The sequence below is a fragment of the Panicum virgatum genome, chromosome 6N, assembly GCF_016808335.1.
Source record: "Panicum virgatum strain AP13 chromosome 6N, P.virgatum_v5, whole genome shotgun sequence".
In the NCBI taxonomy this organism is placed as follows: Eukaryota; Viridiplantae; Streptophyta; class Magnoliopsida; order Poales; family Poaceae; genus Panicum; species Panicum virgatum.
In genome coordinates, this window is record NC_053150.1 from 32,918,490 (window position 1) to 32,936,484 (window position 17,995).

The window sequence follows — 17,995 nt, forward strand, 5'->3', positions numbered from 1 at the left end:
ATGGCCACCGATGCCCCTCATGTTCTTGTTGTTGATGATTCATTAGTTGATCGCCTTGTGGCATCCCGGGTCCTAAAGGCTTGTAACATTCGAGGTGCAATATGGCTATTATGAATCTTTCTACTCCATTCTACAACAAGTCTTTTTGTTATATTGCTTATCAAGTTTTATTATTTATTATTTATTATTTTTACACTCTTTGAAAATGGATAAAATAGTAGTACATAGTAGGGATTTGGGATTCTATACTAGAATTGATGTCCTTATGTGATGTTGTGGTTGAGATTTTCCTTATTGTAACATGATCTGACTTTAAATATAGTATACATAGGAAATTTTAAAATTTATAATAGGCATAAATTCAAGATATTTCAGTGTCTCTAGTCTTATTTATGTTCAGAAAACAAGTGTTTTGATGTTCAATAATTCTTATTGTCGCTAGAAATATTATTATTTTGCAGTGACTGTTAAGGAGGGTCCAAAGCAAGCCTTGGAGTTTCTAAATATGGTATATCAATAGTTTTTCTATAGTTTATGCAAATGATATTTACACATATGCACTTGCTTAAGTTAGTTTATTTGGTTATGAACTTTTTGACATGTTCTACGTAATCATTCTATGTAGGAATATGATGTGAAGTTGATTCTGACTGATTATTGTATGCCTGATATGACTGGGTATGATCTTCTAATAGAGGTTAAGGTAGAGTCATTTCATAAATAAATTTTAGTTTTCATGTGCCACATATAGTTTCATTGACCTATGTTATGTTGAACTTTTTACCAAGCATCTCTGAATATTGGAAAACCTTATTATTTATTAACAAAATTTTTTTAATTCACTCAAGAAATCACCTACACTGAAGCACATTCCTGTGGTGATCATGTCCTCTGACAACATCCCTGAAAGGATGAAAAAGTGAGTGAAGATTAGAACTATTAAGATATTGCATCAGATAGATAATTGTTATATATATATATGTATTCACTTTATGTTGTGTGCACCTTTTGTATGCAGGTGCTTGGATGCAGGGGCGAAGGAGTATATCATTAAGCCTCTCAATATTGTTGACGTGCCCCGTGTTCTGAGTTACATTTGATGAGATGATGAGAGTAACAAATAAAGGACTACAAGAACTCCTATATATGGTCCTATGTTTCCAGTTTTGTAGTCATCGTTATTTACATTTGACCATGTGCGGTCATCTTTATGTCATTAGTTTTGTGCTATCCGATTCAACTTCTAGCAGATGGTGATGTGGTTTTATGAATACTATGTGTCTTAAATTCATATAATATCTAGTTTGGTATAAACCTAAGTTCATGATGGAGACATTGTATCACAAACTTGTCGGAGTTGGGCATGGTGGATATGATTGTTCCTGATCAGTTTTCCAATGCCATAGCAAAAAAGGGAGGACAAAACAGATTTTGCTCCTCCTTTTGCCCCTAGGCCTTGCACAAATTTCCACATCTGTTGCTTAAATCTTCTCCAAATTTGGTCTAGAAAGTCTTCTAAAATATATTCCATGACTTCTAGATGGGCCTTCTATGACACATCTGTTAATTTAGCTTTGAGCTAAGATTAATACATTAGTAGCTTCCATTTTCTTAAATTGACAATAATTGAATGAAACGATGTGTGATATTTGTAAATCCTATTTTCTTGACTATGGGGTAATATTTAAGCCATCATTGGCTCAAATAGACTTACAAGTCTAACAATACCAAAGCCCATCTATACCCTGGACCATGCCCCATTGCTCCACATGTATGGCTATTGGGAGTCCTTTAAGTTGGCAAGCTGAAACTTGTCTTTTAGGTACCATTTGATGCTTTCTTTTTTACCGAAAGCACATGGAAATAACATAGTTATGCAAATTGTCATGAGTAGCCAAAGTAATCAACTTGTCTTTTGGGTACCATTTGATGCTTTCTTTTTTTACCGAAAGCACAAGGAAATAACATAGTTATGCAAATTGTCATGAGTAGCCAAAGTAATCAACATTAATTACTACTACTACTATAATGATAATAGCAATCTAATACTATTTGACAGGATTGAACTTTTATTCCTTATTTGACACTTTCATGCATTTTGTTACTTAACTCTAACTCACTTATGGATTTCGTCCCTCTTTTCTCGACCAAGGTGACCTTCGAATCACTTTCTAAATTCATGAAAGTTCTTTTTATTGATAAACATAATGGGCACAAACACATTTGGCCTAAAGACACACATGAATAAATTAAAATGGTAAAAATTAGAAATCAATAAAATATGTTGTTTTTGAAGATTATTCAAATTTTAAGGGACACTACATTGTAAAATTTGTAGAAAAATACTTAATATTCTTTTAGCGTGATGGAGCAATTTATAAAATTAGTTTATATCATAAGTTACATAGGGATTCCCAACGCGCAAGTGGGTCTCCACCTTGCCTCTCCCGGATGCTTCCCACCGTCTTCACTAGGTAGAGCTTCGGCAAATCACCGAGGGCCTCTCCTTCCTCTCACATGCACTGGCGGCCACTCCACAAACTCGGTTACAAGATCTCATAAGACTTACAAGCCTCGGATTTACAACTCTTGGTGCGCCCAAGCACCGATAGCAATGAGGTATGCAAACCTCACCTAACTCTAGGCTAACACCTAAAGTAATACGCTAAGAGGCTTAAATTAGCACTAATCAAGCCCTAAACTTTTACTAGTTGTCTTAATCTTTTCTTGAGCATTTTGGTGGCCAGAGCACTGGAATGTGCGTGAAACACAGGTCTACAACTTCCGTAAGCTCTAGCACACTTGATATAGCTGGGTGGAGGGATATTTATAGCCCCAACCAAGAAACTAGCAATTGCTCCAACGGGCAGAAATTCTACCTTTACCGACTAAATCGGCCCCTCCATTTTGCACTATCCGAATGAATCAGTCATATTGTACAATGGAGCCATTGGGTGGCTGACTCCCAGGTCCACGAGCATCACCGACTGACTCGGTCCTGCTTTCATGGACTTTGACCGAATGGATCTGTCAATCTGTTCTTCATCTTCCTTCCGAGACACCAATTGATTCAGTGTTGCCTTCATGTTCATGATCGAATGAATCGGTTGTTCCAGAGACATTCTTCAGCTTCCCAGGGCACCAATTGATTCAGTGGAACCCTTGATGGATATGACTTAATGAATCGGTCATTCCTTCTCCAGCTGTCTCAGCCCATCACCAATTGATTCGGTCCAAAACGTCGGTGATGCTCTGTGCTTGTTTTGCTTCATTTCTTCTTGAATATTTCATATTTGATCATTTTAATGATTTCCATTTCATACTTGAAGCCTAACGTATCTCTTGACAAAACATTAATTCCCTCGGTTATGTTGTTATTCAATCATTAAAATCACAAACAATAGCTTTAAAAGATATTTTCCTTACAAATGTCGTGCCCGAGACCATGCCACCAAGGATGTTCTTACTTTGGCACACGCCAAACTGGCTATTCTGTCCACGAGCTCCTTGTCACAAGCATTCTAATACTCTCTTCTAGCCTTTGTTGTTAGGCATCTATTATGTACCCATCATGTCAGCTGTCATCCACATGGCACATGACGTGGACAAGGGAAAGATTCTGTAAGGGCTTATCCAGTGGCTTTTTGGTATGATTCGACTCATGCATTCCACGCAAGCCATTCTTTTCTCTCTCCGGTTGTCTCATTGATTAAATAATCAGCAATAGGATCTACTATAGGACCCACTCAGTGTCGCTCCTCACAACAACAATAGTCGATGAGACCCCTTGTTTCTTTATTCCACCAGGAGTTGACTCTCAAAGATGAATCGGTTCATCTCTCTCCTTCATAATTCACTACCTGCAGTCGTTGCGATTCATTAGGCAGCCACGTCAGCCCATGGTTCGGCCACCGGAGAAGCCTTAAATATGTTTATTTGCATATTCCTTCTTTTGTGCTTAGTGCTACCCCACAATCACGGCACGCAAAAAAATTGTTGTAATAGAGAGCAAAACAAAGCTTTGCCAAAAAAGAAAAGAAAAGCAGCAGCTCTCGCTGGAGCGCCACGTCACGTGAAGCTCGCGTGGAGCGGGCCCGCGAGTCAGCAAGCGCCGGCGCACGCCTCGCGGCCACAGCCCCGCGAGTCACGCTGCTAATGGTGTAAAATCTAAACCAACACCGCACCAAATCAATTAGAGCATCTTCAGTAGTTTGACAAATTGAGTTGTCATTTTTGATTTTTAGCAAAAATGTTAAAAATACTCCTCCAACAATTTGACAAAAGACTTGGCAATTTTTGGCAACTTGGAAAAAACCAGCCTTCAGCGCGCAAATATATGCGCGCGGCACGCGGTTGACATCGTGGTTTCTATTCATGTGGAAAGGTGAAAAAAGAAATAAATAAATAACAGAGAAGGGTTCCTGATTTAAATTTTCAAATAGTGGAAGGGCATAAATATAATTTTGTTTCTCTCTCAGAGTTCATGATGTAAGTTAGATCTGGGTTTGGTAAGTGAATTATGCCAAACTGTTGGAGATAAACTCTTTTTTACTTGGTATATCTTTTTAGAAGTTGGCAAAACACAAAATATGCCAAGTAAAATATAGCAAATTGCTAGAGATGCTCTTAGTAGTATGCTTATCAATTAAACCACACCAATCCAATGACTGCAAAAACCAAACCAGAACCAAACTGGATTGCATTTTCAAACCAGTCGAACTGCTTATGACCATGGTTTGCTTCATGAGCGTGAGGGAGCGGCAGCCACGGTCTCTGCGGGTCACCTCGAGGTCCTGAGTCCTGACCTGCGGCTGGCCGATGCATGCTAGGCACGCGCAAGCCTTGCTAGCTTGTGACGACAAACCGAATTGAACCAATTCATTATACTAGCTAAACCAAACCAAATCAGACTAGTAAATATCTTAGCCCATTTGCCACCAAACCAAATAAGACTAAGGCTCTGTTTAGTTCCATGTAAACACAAAAAAATTTTGTGAAGAAATTTTGCCAATTTGAAATACTAAATGAAGTCTATTTACAAATTTTTTTGCACAGATGGGTTGTAAATCGCGAGACGAATCTAATGATGCTAATTAATCCATGATTAAGCAATAATTAGCGGATGGTTACTGTAGCATCACTGTTGCAAATCATGGATTAAGTAGGTTAATTAGATTCGTCTCGTGATTTACAGCCCATCCATGTAAAAAATTTTGTAAATAGACTTCATTTAGTACTTCAAATTAGTAAGATTCCTTCGCAAAATTTTGTATTTACAGCTTTTTGCGTTTACGGGGTGGGAACTAAACATAAACATGCCTAAATAGCAAAACCAAACCATCAAAATTGGGCTCAGCCCAGACCATTAACAGCCTGACCCGCGAGCAGCTGCTCGCCGGCGTCGCGGCGAGCCGACCGCCGCCCGCCTCGCCACACCACTGTCCACTGCTCATCGGCGCCGTTGAGCTGGGCGCCACCCGCCTGCGCTGCGTCGACCTGCAGCGGCCGTCGCTCGCCTGCCAGCCGTCGTCTCTCGTCTGCAGCGTGAGTCCGTGAGATGCTGAGATGGATAGAGGAAAGAGAAGTGCGGTTGGAGAATGAATAGAGGGAGACAGAGAGCAAGGAGAGCGTGGTACGGAGATTGGTTACTGGAGGCGGAGAGGAACTGAGAAGAGATAAGGTTGTGCATTTTTTTTATTTTTCATAATTTTTAACCATATAGATTATGGAAATGATGGTACGTAGCTATACAATGGTACGTAGGAATGCTATTCACGATTAATCCATAGGCTCTATGCAAAATATTAAACAACTTAATAGACAGTAGCTGTCTGTATCACAGAATCCCAAAACTTGGCTGAACTCAGCAGCGTGTCCCGCCCGCGTGCCCGCCCGCCACGTCGGCCGCATGCCCCGCCGCGTACGCCCGCCCGCGTGCCACGTCAAGTTCTGGACGCATCCAACACACGCTGCTGAGTTCAGCCTTACAGACGGCAACTATTTATGGATTGGAGATGCCCTAAACAAGCTAGGCTATTCGGCTGCCTGCCGCGTTCAGCTGTTCGGCTGCCGACCGACTGGAGCTGCGAGTCCAGCCCAGCCAGAGGTTATCAGCTCATCCGAACGGGCTGAGCGGTGTGGGAAAATATCAAAACCCAACTGCGCCGCGGCGAGGGTCCCACGCCCCCTGCCCGCCCGCCCGCGCAAACTCCCAAACGCCTCCGCTTCCAGTTCCGTTCCACACACTTCCCATCCCCACTCCACTCCGCCTCTGATCCCGTGCCCGCCATTCCCCCGTGCCGCCGACCGCCGTGCACCGCTCTCACCGCCGCCGCGGACCCGATCCCCATCCCGCGCCGCGCCCATGGCGCCCCACCTGCACCTCCTCACCCCACCGGCCCTCACCATTACGGCCACCGCCGGCGGCGCCGGATTGGGGGGCCCGCGGGCGCCACCCAGGGCCCGCCCGTACTCCTCCTCCGTCTCCTGCAGGAGGGGGCGGAGGTGGAGGAGGCTCAGCGTCGCGGCGGCGGCGGAAGGGGCGGACCCGGGCGCGGGCGGGCCCGCGGGGAAGATGCGGCTCAACGAGTACATGGTCGCCGTCGACCGCCCCCTCGGCGTCCGCTTGGCGCTCGGCGTCGACGGCCGCGTCTTCGTCCACTCGCTCAGGAAAGGGGTAAGCGCGGGCGCGGGTGGGCGCGGAGAGAGCCTTCGGCGGGCGAGTGGCTGACCCGACCGACTGACGTGCGGCTGCTGCATGTGTCGCAGGGGAACGCGGAGAAGTCGCGGATCATCATGGTCGGCGACACGCTCAAGAAGGCGGGCGCCGGCGAACAGGGCCTCGTCACCATCAAAGACCTTGGTGACACGGAGTACGGCACCAGTAATGTCGTTACGTTTCATTCGTCCATACACAAGCCTCGATTTGAAATTTAGGGAGTCATCCCGCCGTATCGCCTTCCGTCAGTGTGTTATAGTATAAGTTTGTTTCTGATCGGATGTGCTTTTGCTGCTTGTGTTAGTTTGTTGCCTCTGCTGTTTCAACTTGGAACTATTATGCTCTAAGGTTTTGCTAATGCCGTAGAGAAATTCCTATGTTCCAAAGGTGCATTAAAACTAGGCGTATAACCCGCGCATTTGTGCTGCTAGTCATTGTATCCTTGCTTAAAATTATACTATTTTTTATCATACATCACCCTATTCATTATTGAAAATTATGTTTCATTGTTGGTTAAAACAATTCAAAGATGATCTACATGTAATAACAATTCGATTTGTTCAGCTTTAATAATAATGCATATAATTATTCTTATTTTCATTTTATTTTGGTTGATTGTTGTTAGCTTTAGTTTTTATTAACAATATATGTTTGTAACTGATACATAGCTAAATGATATTTTATATTTATTTTTCATAATGGCATTGGTGGGTGATTTTTAATTAGGCATAGGGGTATTTTAGGCTAATTTTTATCATAATGGCAGTGGTGGGTAATTTTTATTTTTCTATTTTCCTCCAATTAACGTGGGAATTTCTAGACCTTGAGAGCGAACGTGGAGGCTCCGTTTGTTGGCCAAATAATAAGATAATAGATGTACTTGGAACTAACAATTTAAGACTCTGTTTGAATGGCTCAGGTTAAATGTTAAATCATTTACAGAAAAATTTCATGGCACCCAGCAGTACTGCAATGCACTGAGAAACAAGGTTCAGCTCTGTGCTTTCCCAAATACTGAAGCGAATAAACATTTAGTACTGTAGCAGCTGGTGATTTTAATCCAAGCCCTCATCAATTCCTTCAGGAAGTATTTACCATTGGAGAAGCACCTTCCTCAAAGTCAAGACGTCAGCAGTTCAGCACTTTTGTTAAACTATAGTGACAATGTCCGGAAATGCGCTTAGCTCAGGAAATTCTTGGTGTAGAAAAATTCATGAAAACGATTTAAATGTTTGATGGAAATACTATATGGTTACACTTTGCTCATATGTTCTCTTAACTTCTATCCAGGATTGCGCTTAGGGATAAGTCAGGACCATGCAGCCTTGTTCTTGAGAGACCATTTGCTCCTTTTCCGATCCATCAGTTACACCAAAATGAAGATTACCACATCCTATTTAACAGAGGGCGGGTTGCTGTTGCTTCCTGGAACAGTGCTCTTTTGTCCACAAAGCTGAATGAGTCTTCCAAGGGGGACGGGAAATCTGGTTTTGCTATATTCTCCCCAAGGTTGCTAAGTTCTCAAGGATGGTCTTTTCTTTCTAGTGAGAAAGGTGGATTCAATCAGAGCAGCACTAACCTTTCAAATCGCATAAGTGAGATTGTTGGTTTATATTCTGATGAAGATGATGCAAATGCTGAATGGGCGCATGGTAGCTTTCCTTTGGAGGAGTACATTAAAGCACTAGACCGTGCTAAAGGTGAACTATACTACAATCATTCACTTGGGATGCAATTCAGTAAGGTAGGGATGACTGCTTGTGTGCGCCCTTTATTTTTTTTCTTTACATGATATGTACCTCTATAAGGGTGCGTCCATATGCTTTAAGCAGCTCAGGAATCAAGATTACTTTATCAATAAGCATCGATAATGATGCCATTTGTTTTTTATGGTATCTTTGACAGATTACTGAACAAATATTTGTTGGATCATGCATACAAACAGAGAGAGATGTGAAGATGTTATCAGAAACTGTGGTAGGTTCCTGACATATGCAATAAGCAAATTTGTTGGATTGATGATTTGATTTGTTGCAATTATACATTCTTTTTGTTTATTATCCAGTTAAGTTTCTGATACTTCAAAAGGCTTCAGGGTATTACTGCTGTTCTGAATTTCCAAAGTGAAAGTGAGCGCGTCAATTGGGGAATCAATTCTGAGGCAATCAACAATTCTTGTCACGAGAATAACATCTTGATGGTTAACTATCCTATACGGTATGCTGTAATTCCCTCTGTTTTGAAGATGGTTTAAGTTTGATTCTTGGTCATTGCAACAGTTACACTGAACCAGCTGTAGCTTTATTTGAATAACCACAGTAGCTTTCTGTACGATTGCTGTTAATCATTTATGTTGCCCTTACTGTCTAGTTGAAGCAAATCTGGTTTGATGGCCAAACAGGTTAGAGTTTCTCATAGGCTAGAATTAATGTTTATCTACACATACACAATAGTCTAGTTGATATTTTCATCACTGTAGTATTTGTCGTTCACTGTTATTTTTATGTGCATTATTTCTTTGAAACTTGCAAGCTCATCCAGCTTCACCTTAATTCTTATTTGAACAAAAGGAGGTTCTCAATGGACTTTTGGTGAAATTCTTTCTTGCTCCTTAGATGTGATCGGAAACCCTAAAACCCTTTTCTGCAATCTAATAGTCCCTAAACTATAAATGGCGGATTTTGTTCAGAGAGGTGGATTCCATGGACCTTAGGAAGAAGCTTCCTTTCTGTGTTGGTCTTCTGTTGCGCCTTATAAGGAAGAACTACCGTATATATGTGACTTGTACCACTGGATATGATAGATCACCAGCATGTGTGATATCATACTTACACTGGGTTCAAGATACACCTCTCCATATTGCTCATAAGTTCATCACTGGTTTGCACTCTTGTAGACCTGACAGGTAATTATTGTTGAGAAAAGTTATATTTGTTAACTGATTCGATGCTAATGCAAAGAGCAGCCTACTGTAATTGCTACTGCAGTTGTTATGATTATCAGTTTGGAACTAAGGGATTTGTTTGACATGCAGAGCTGCAATTGTTTGGGCAACATGGGATCTTATTGCTTTAGTTGAAAATGGAAGGCACGATGGTAGTCCCACACATTCAGTATGTTTTGTTTGGAATAGTGGTCGGGAGGTAAGTTCCTTCTGTGCAGAAGTGTTACTGAGTGAGTGTTTGACATGAAAATTCATTTCTTCAATTCACTCTGATACTTCATGATATGTTTTGACAAATCAATTACTCCAGGGTGAGGATGTAGAATTGGTCGGGGATTTTACAAGTAACTGGAAAGACAAACTAAAGTGCAGCCACAAGGGTGGGTCGAGGTATGAGGCTGAAGTTCGACTTCGACATGGAAAGTAAGTTGTCATTTATTTGTTCTTTCTTGAAATTTTGAACTGCAAGGTTCTTTTGTTATTATGTGTACTGCTGATGGTGATGGAGTTAACTGAAACTAACCCCATACTCATTCAGGTACTACTACAAGTTCATAGTTGGGGGCCAGTGGAGGCATTCGACTGCATTGCCAACAGAAACAGATGAACATGGGAATGTCAACAACGTGATCAGAGTTGGTGATATTGCACGTATTCGTCCTGCTCCGAGCCAGCTACATATAAGGGTATGTAAATCCTCTGGCTCCAATGGCTCTGATGAGATTATAGGCAGCTATGCCACCTGCCTGTGCATTTGCAATTTAGGCACATTCTCTCATTTCGCTCCATCATTGTTTTGAGTTAGTAGTGTAGAACCTGTGGAATCAGTAGTCAAGATGTTGGTATCTCATTGCAGGACCCAACCGTTGTCAAGGTAATAGAAAGGGCGCTAACTGAGGACGAGCGATTTTCATTGGCATTTGCTGCGCGCCGCATGGCATTTGCAATCTGCCCAATCAGATTGTCCCCGAAGCAATAAACATTTTCAGCCCTTTGCCAGCGAGCCAGATAGCCAATCAAGAATTAGCAATTTTATGGCTACAGGAAACTCATGTAACAACTAAGGGACCTTACTGTAGTTACCTGTTCATCACGCAGAGACTGGGACGTTGATAAGTGGATCAGCAATGAGCACAATGTACACCGCTTTGTAATTCTATGAACTGTACTGAAATAAACGTCCCTTTAGAATATTTGACACTCGGGGATCTCAGGTCGGCACTCAAATGGCCAGTGAACAAACAACAAACTCTCTGCAGTCTACAGCTCTCATGGGACGGGAGAAATGACTACTTTGCCGGTTGCTCTTCCGGTCTCAAGGTAGGAGAAAGCCTCCACAACCTGCGAGAAGGGGAACGGCCCGGTCGGGTCGATGAGCGGCTTCACCTTCCCGGACTCGAGGTAGGGGTTGAGCTTCTCCAAGGTGGAGCCGTTGGAGGTAACCACGAACCGGAACCCTGGCGGGGTGACGGCTCCGGTGAGGACCACCACGCTGCCGCCTTCCTTCACCACCTTCACAGCCTTGTCGCCCTGACCTGAAACCTTGAAAAAAATACAGGGCAGATTGCTCAGCCGAGGTCTACATCTCACTTTGTCAGGCTGTACATGTTAGGTATTTTTCTGAGGGCATTCTTACCTACTGCATCGAAGACGACGTCGTACTTGTCAGGCAGCTCGTCGAAGTTCTCCTTGGTGTAGTCAATGGCGACGTCGGCGCCCAGGCTCTTGAGCAGCTCGATCTTCTTGGTGCTGGCCGTGGCGGCCACCTTCGATGCGCCGTACACTTTGCTTCGCCAGCTGCTTCGTTCCACATCAAGAGCAGCATCGTGTCAGAAAGTTCAGTTCAGACGTTCAGTACCCACAGCACAGCTGCAGCCAGCAGCGGCGACCGTCGGTGTCTGACCTGGATGGCAAGGGACCCGACGCCACCGGCGCCGCCGAGGACAAGGACGGACTTGCCGGCGGCGAGCCCCGCCCTCTCGAGGCCCTCGTTGGCGGTGAGGATGGCGAGCGGCAGGCCGGCGGCCTGAGCGAAGTCGAGGCCCTTGGGCTTGGGCGCGAGCAGCCTCTCCTCGACGGCGGTGTACTCCGCCAGCGAGCCCGACTGCTTGGGCCCGTCCAGGGGCTTCTCGCTGATCATGCCGTACACCTCGTCGCCTTCCTTGAGGCCCTTCACCCCGCCGCCCACCTTCACGACGACGCCGGCCACGTCGTACCCCGGCACGGTCTGCTCATGACATGGACCAGCAAGGTCAGCGGATGCCTGAGAATTGGAGCGAGCGAAAGCGGCGGTGAATTCAGTTTCCAATCATCCGTGGAGGAGAGCCGATCGGACCGGGAGCGGCGAGTCGGTGGCCTGGAACTTGCCGGCTCGGCGCTTGGCGTCGACGGGGTTGAGCGCCGCGGCGGCGACCTTGACGAGCACCTGGCCCTCGCCCACGGCGGGCACCGCCGCGGCCTCGTCGAGCTTGAGCACGCCGGCGTCCCCGTACGCGCCGTACGCCCAGGCCTTCATGGCCGCGGGCACCTCCGCCGCGGCCACGGCGGCGGCCATGGCCGGGGACGCGGACGCGGACGCCGCCACGCACCGGCCTGCCGCCGGGCGCCCCGCCTCCGTTCTCCTCGCGACGGCGGCGGCCCTGGGTCCCGACGACGGGAGGGCGAGCTTCACGGGAGCCTGAGGCGGCTGCGGCAGGAAGGACGACCTCGAGTACGAGGTGGCGGGGATCGACGAGGAGAGGAACGCCTGCATTCTGTTTTTTTTCCCCCTGGGCAGCTCCTTCTCGGATCCGAAGAAGAAGATTGCAGGCGTGCTGTTGCTCAGCTCGCCCGGGTGTTGCTATCCGTTAGCGGCAGTCGGGAGTGGCGGGGAGCGCTCGGGTAGGCGAAGCTTGTGGCTGCTGGTTGCGCGCACTGCCGCACTGGTTTTGTGTAGAATGTTCGGCGGGTTGTCGTCTTCTCGATCCGATGATCCAGGGAGGGGATCTCGGATGGCCGCGGAGAGAAGGCCCGTTCTCTTCCCTCCAGTTGGCCGCTCGATACCTTGCCGGCGGGTTGGAACTTGGAAGGACAATAGGACATAGACAGCGGCACAGATCTACGTGGCCAAACGGGCCGTCCGGCCTGGTCCGGCACAGCATGAGCTGTTTACGCACGGTCACGTTAACGGGCTGTGCCTGTGTCGAGATGCATGTGGTGAGCCATATTTCAGCTCAATAAATCTGACTATTTGCACATAGAGAGCAGAAGAGGGGGAAAATATGTGCATTCATGCATATAAGATAAACAATAATATCATCTACATGTAAAGATGTTTGAAACAAAAAATCCATAAATCTCATTGGGAATATTCAAATTAAATTCAGATTGCAGCATCGTATTTCTTGCGTTCAGATCTTCAAAACAAGATCACAGTTGACTATATTTGGAGAATTTTATTTTTTAAGCTCTTTTCATAAAGCCGGAACGTATGGACTACTTGGAACAACTGCATATCTCTTTAGAAAAAATATTAAACCCGACGAACAAATAATAGTACACTGCTGAACATCACGAACAAAAAATTGATGCATGTATGTTGACGTTGTCAGCTAAATTGGAGAGATTCTACGCAGTAGGCAACGATTGGACATTATTTCAAGTTATGATTTCCCAAACCATCACCCCAAGCGGATATTTTATTGCGGACGGTAATTGGGCTGTAATTAGGCCTGTTTACAATTTGATTGTTTCCGCATGGATATATCACACATTTATATTACCAAAGGAGAGAGATTGTGTGCATGCATGCAGTAGAAGATAAGATGATGAATCATCCACATGCATGCAAATTCAAAATCTAAAAAAAAGCTATAAATACTAAGCCGAACATCAAAATTAAATTTAGTGTTCGATACGGAAAATAAAAAGAAATACTAATACGCGGGGATACGAGTGGAGTTAAATATTGCGGGCGCGCCAGTACACAATAAATAAAGTTAAATATTGCGGGCGCGCCAGTACACAAATAAATAAGAGATAAAGATAAAAAATAAGTATTTCATTAATTCTTTGATCAACAAAATTACAATTCCTCTTCTTATAATGTGCGCCGAAGCCACAAGGGCCTTTTGACTCAAGCGAGATGCGGTATCACGGTTCCTGGGGCTTTAGAAAACTCCCAGTTAATTACTCCCGCAATTCAAATCAACGAGACACCTCCGATTAAGCTACGCGTGGTCGTCGTCTTCATCTTCACTTTACTTCTTCCATGCATAATATGTGGATGAATGATAAATGCTGGTATATAGAAATAGGTGTTGGCGTGATCCACGGCCTCGTCGGTCACGGGCGACATAACAAACGTCATTGGTGGATAGCAATGCATGGAGAAGAGGAGCTCGATGTCCGAGACCAAGCCGGCTTCAGCTCATGGACGGCTTCGGCAAGCAGGCAAGCGATGGTGCTTGGCAAGAATGAGATGTCCGAGACCGCGACGGCTTCAGCTCATGGATGGCTTCGGCGAGTAGGCAAGCGATCGTGCGTGGCGAGATGGCCGAGACCGCGACGACGCACGGGCGGCTGGCTCCGTCGTCCGTAGGCTGGCCTTAATATAGCTGGTACGGTGATCTCAATATTCTGGACGGCACAAGCATGCCACTGGCGCACGTAGTGCATGTTTCTTGTCTTCGTGCATGGGCCATGCATGCACGTACACTTAGCTTGTTTGCTGCTCCTTGCAACTCATGACGTGAAGTGACTCTGGGTGGCTAGAGCTTTGGCAGTCGATCACTCCCGCTCTCGCAGAACTTTGGAGGTGATGTGTTCGGCTCTGCCGTCGACTCCATGGGCGCAGTGGACTAGCTCGGCCGCCGCGCCGCTGCGGACGTCGAGTATGGCTTTAACCAATAAGGGTCGTGCTCAGAGCCGACGAACGCCGGCGTCGTCGTCGATGCCAGTTTTGAAGCCGCTGCTGCCTGCGTGATCCTTCTTGGGCGTGGTGAGCTCCGGCGCTGCTGCTAGGAAGATGCTAATGACGGTGAAACTCCGGTGACTGGGCCGCGGCCGGCGTCCGCATCGATCTCGTCGAGCTGGGCCTGGGGAAGAAGCCGAGCCGGGTGCCGCGAGGTCTTGAGTCGACTTAGGAGTGTGCCGTCGTAAGTGACGATGATGAGCTCAAAATTAAAGCTTGACGATGAGTTGGGTCGCAGCAGCGATCGGACTCCATGGCGGCATCTCCGGTGCGCAGGTTGCGCAAATGGACTCCTCTTAAATTCTCCATAGCTGGCCATGCATGCGTGAAACAGGAAGAGAGGAAGAGAGAATGGTTAGTGTTTTTAAACACCTGTGCCGGCCATGGCCAACTCCTCCGTGCGGCAGCGACTGGCTGCCTCCGGCGTTCTTCCTGGCGTCGACGTGCACTGGATCAAGGTGGTGATGATGGCTTCTAGTTCCCTTTTGCTTGTGCGTGAGCGTGGAGGTTTTCTGGCCGTGGGACAAGTGCGGCCGTGCAGGCAACGAGTGAGAGTCTTCTCTCTGTCTGGCTTTCTCTCAGCCTCTCGGTCTGTCTGCTGCCTGTGTCCCTCCCCGTGTGTGTGTGTCGTATGAATGACGACCAGTCCTCCTTTTATAGGCCAGGACAGCCGGTTGGTGGCTCTGATTTAGCGTTGATGAAGGATGTGCCCAGCTGTAACGAATATGTCATCATTTATGCTATTTCGAGTGATTTTGATGATCGTATGACAACGCAATCAATGGAACTAATAGTTTTGTTAAGTGAATGTTTCTAGATCCCAGGGATGAAATAAAAAGGCAATGCAAAGCAAAACACGAAGAAAGAACTCAAAAAAACGCTGAATTGGACGAGTTCTACTGAAACCAGTAGCACTGAAAGAACCGATGCCTATAGCATCGGTGTATCCGATGGTTGTCGGAAGATCCGACGGCCTGGCTTTGGTGCAAGACTGAGCGCCTCTGGAGATCAAGTGAAGAAAAAAATGAAGCACCGGTTGAAATGACGGTGTAAAGAGAAGCGTCGGTGCATTCAACGTACTATGTTCCAGAGACGTTGTCAAGCGTGCAGCAGCTAAGTCTTTCAGCACCGGTTGAACCGGTGGTGCGTCGGAGCAAGACGTCGGTGCAATGACGTCAGCAAGAGCGACGGCTATCTGCGGATCAAGTGTCACCGGAAGAACCGACGCCTAAGCATCGGTTCGACCGATGGTCCCTGAAGGTGATGCAGCCGTGTCAGAGAAGCCAACGGCTAGTTCAGAGCGCAGAGTGACCGGAAGAACCGATGCACTAAGCACCGGATGTTCCGATGCCTACGCAGAAAGCTGCTAACGGCTACAAACGGCTAGTTCGATTTGGAGGCCAATATATATGAGCTCCCCCGGCCATTTGAAGATTGCTGGAGTTGCTAGAAGTCATACACACACCCAAGAACACCTCCAAGCCATACAAGAGCTCATTGATCATATCCTTAGGTTTTAGCACTAGCTTTGTAAAGTGTGAGTGCTAGATTAGCTCTTGAGTGAGTGAACAAGCAAGATTGAGATCCTTATGGCTGGTTCTAGAGTGAAGCACACTTGTATTACGGTGCGCCGGTCCCTTGGAGCAATTGGTGGCTCGCCGGCAAGTCAACGACCCTCCGGCTTGGTATGGAGCGGCGTCGACGACATTGTGCAGGGGACGGAGACCACTCTTTCGTGGGCAATCTCCCTTAGTGAAGATCGGGATTAAGGTGACCGTGATTGTGTTCACGGAAGAGACTTGATTGCCGGGAAGCGATACTCTTCGTGAGTGCTTCAACAACGTGGACGTAGGGGCGCCTTTGTGGCAATCTGAACCACGGGATACATCCTCGTGTCGAGAGTTCGCTTCCTCTCATCCCTCTCATTAAGCTTCCGTATTTCATATTGCAACTTGTGTGCCTTTACTTTCTTAGTGTACTATCTTGATAGGATTGGCTATAGATTGCAAAACTCTTTTGGGATGAGGGTTTCACACTAAGGTGAACCGTAGTTGCACATCTAGATAGCTTGAATTTGTTTAAGTTTTGTGCAAACTAGTTGGAGCCATAGGTTTAGGTTTTAATAGTGCCTGATTCACCCCCTCCCCTTCTTAGGCTAGAGCACCCGATCGCTTTCAATTAGTATCAGAGCGGGGACTCACTTCTCTCACAAAGAAAACCAATTCCATTGGCAAATTTGTGTTTACCTGCTCATTAGATCGGTAGGCTTCACTGCCTAGTGAGTTAGCTCTTAGGGGGAAAGGATGGATCCTTTTAGACCCGCTCCATGGTTCGACGGCACGGGCTTCCAACGATGGAAGGTTTTGAAGCAAACCCATCTCCAAGCGACAGGGCTAAATGTTTGGAGAGTTGTGAGTGAAGGTGTAAAAAACAATGGTCAACAAGAGAAGCAATATAATGTTACCACTAAATCCATAATCTTGTCTTCTCTTAGTGACAATATGTTCAATCGGGTTTATTCTTGTGAAAATGCTAAAACGCTATGGAAGACTATCATTGAGAACCATGAGGGCACGGAGGATGTTGCCAACGAAAGATATAATGTTCTCATTGATAAGATTAATAGCTTTAAGCAACTTGATGATGAGAATGCCGAATCTATGTATTCACGTTTGAACACTCTTGTGAATGAGATTAATTCTTTAGGTGTGTAGCAAATTAAAAATTTGGAACTCATTCGCAAGATCCTTCACTCACTCCGAAGGCCGGACTATGATTTGGTGACAACAATTCTATATAAAAAAGATCTCACCACAATGACACCAAATCAAGTCCTCAACAAGGTGATCGCCCATGAGCTACGCAATGACATCAAGTCAAAAGCGTCTTCTTCTTCACCAACACATAGCGTTCTTGCATGCAAACAACTCAAGAAGTTGAAGAAGATGGCCATCAAAGATAGCTCAAGTGATGAGGAGGAAGAGGATGCAAGAAGCTCCTCAAGTGATGATAAAGAGGCAATGCACCCCATCCTCTACAAGCAAGCAAAGAAGATGAACAAATGCTTAAAGGAAATCAACTCAATGGGGTATATGGTCTTCCTCAAAGATGGGCCTCACAATCAACTTATGAAGGTTGAGAAGAAGTTCAAGAAGAATAAGCAAAAGAAGGAGAAGAAGCCCAAGCATGAATCATTTGCCATATTTGGTGAATGGGTTAGCGGTGGTGAAGAATCAAGTTCAAGTGATGAATCAAACAAGAAATTCACCACTCGCATGGGATCATCATCCAACACTTACTTTATGGCCAAAGGTATGGATAGCGATGTAAGTGATGATGACTCCGACTCTACTTCAATTGATGAACTTCTTGACCTTGTTCA

General features: G+C 45.6%; 3 protein-coding genes across 4 annotated transcripts; 2 read left to right on the forward strand and 1 right to left on the reverse strand.

Moving 5' to 3' along the window:
- LOC120677750 (two-component response regulator ORR12-like) lies at positions 1-1,100 on the forward strand. Its single transcript, XM_039958932.1, has 5 exons — positions 1-94; positions 462-508; positions 626-703; positions 849-919; positions 1,019-1,100. Exons 1-5 carry the CDS (start codon positions 1-3, stop codon positions 1,098-1,100), a joined length of 372 nt encoding a protein of 123 aa, XP_039814866.1.
- Positions 1,101-6,224: 5,124 nt separating this feature from the next.
- On the forward strand, positions 6,225-10,855 carry LOC120678012 (phosphoglucan phosphatase LSF1, chloroplastic-like). Of its 2 annotated transcripts, XM_039959176.1 has the most exons (10): positions 6,225-6,676; positions 6,769-6,872; positions 8,009-8,462; positions 8,624-8,695; positions 8,814-8,935; positions 9,408-9,623; positions 9,753-9,861; positions 9,973-10,085; positions 10,201-10,348; positions 10,519-10,855. In XM_039959176.1, exons 1-10 carry the CDS (start codon positions 6,365-6,367, stop codon positions 10,639-10,641), a joined length of 1,773 nt encoding a protein of 590 aa, XP_039815110.1. In that variant the 5' UTR covers positions 6,225-6,364; the 3' UTR covers positions 10,642-10,855. The 2 variants fall into 2 exon arrangements, with proteins under 2 accessions (XP_039815110.1, XP_039815111.1); XM_039959177.1 differs by lacking the exon at positions 6,225-6,676 and having other exon boundaries at positions 6,771-6,891.
- Positions 10,802-12,583, reverse strand: LOC120678014 (2-methylene-furan-3-one reductase-like). The gene is made up of 4 exons (XM_039959178.1): positions 11,998-12,583; positions 11,552-11,889; positions 11,299-11,450; positions 10,802-11,197 (listed from the first exon to the last, which is right to left on the reverse strand). The coding sequence occupies exons 1-4, from the start codon at positions 12,412-12,414 to the stop codon at positions 10,932-10,934; spliced, it is 1,173 nt and encodes a 390-aa protein (XP_039815112.1). The 5' UTR covers positions 12,415-12,583; the 3' UTR covers positions 10,802-10,931.
- Positions 12,584-17,995: the final 5,412 nt, after the last annotated feature.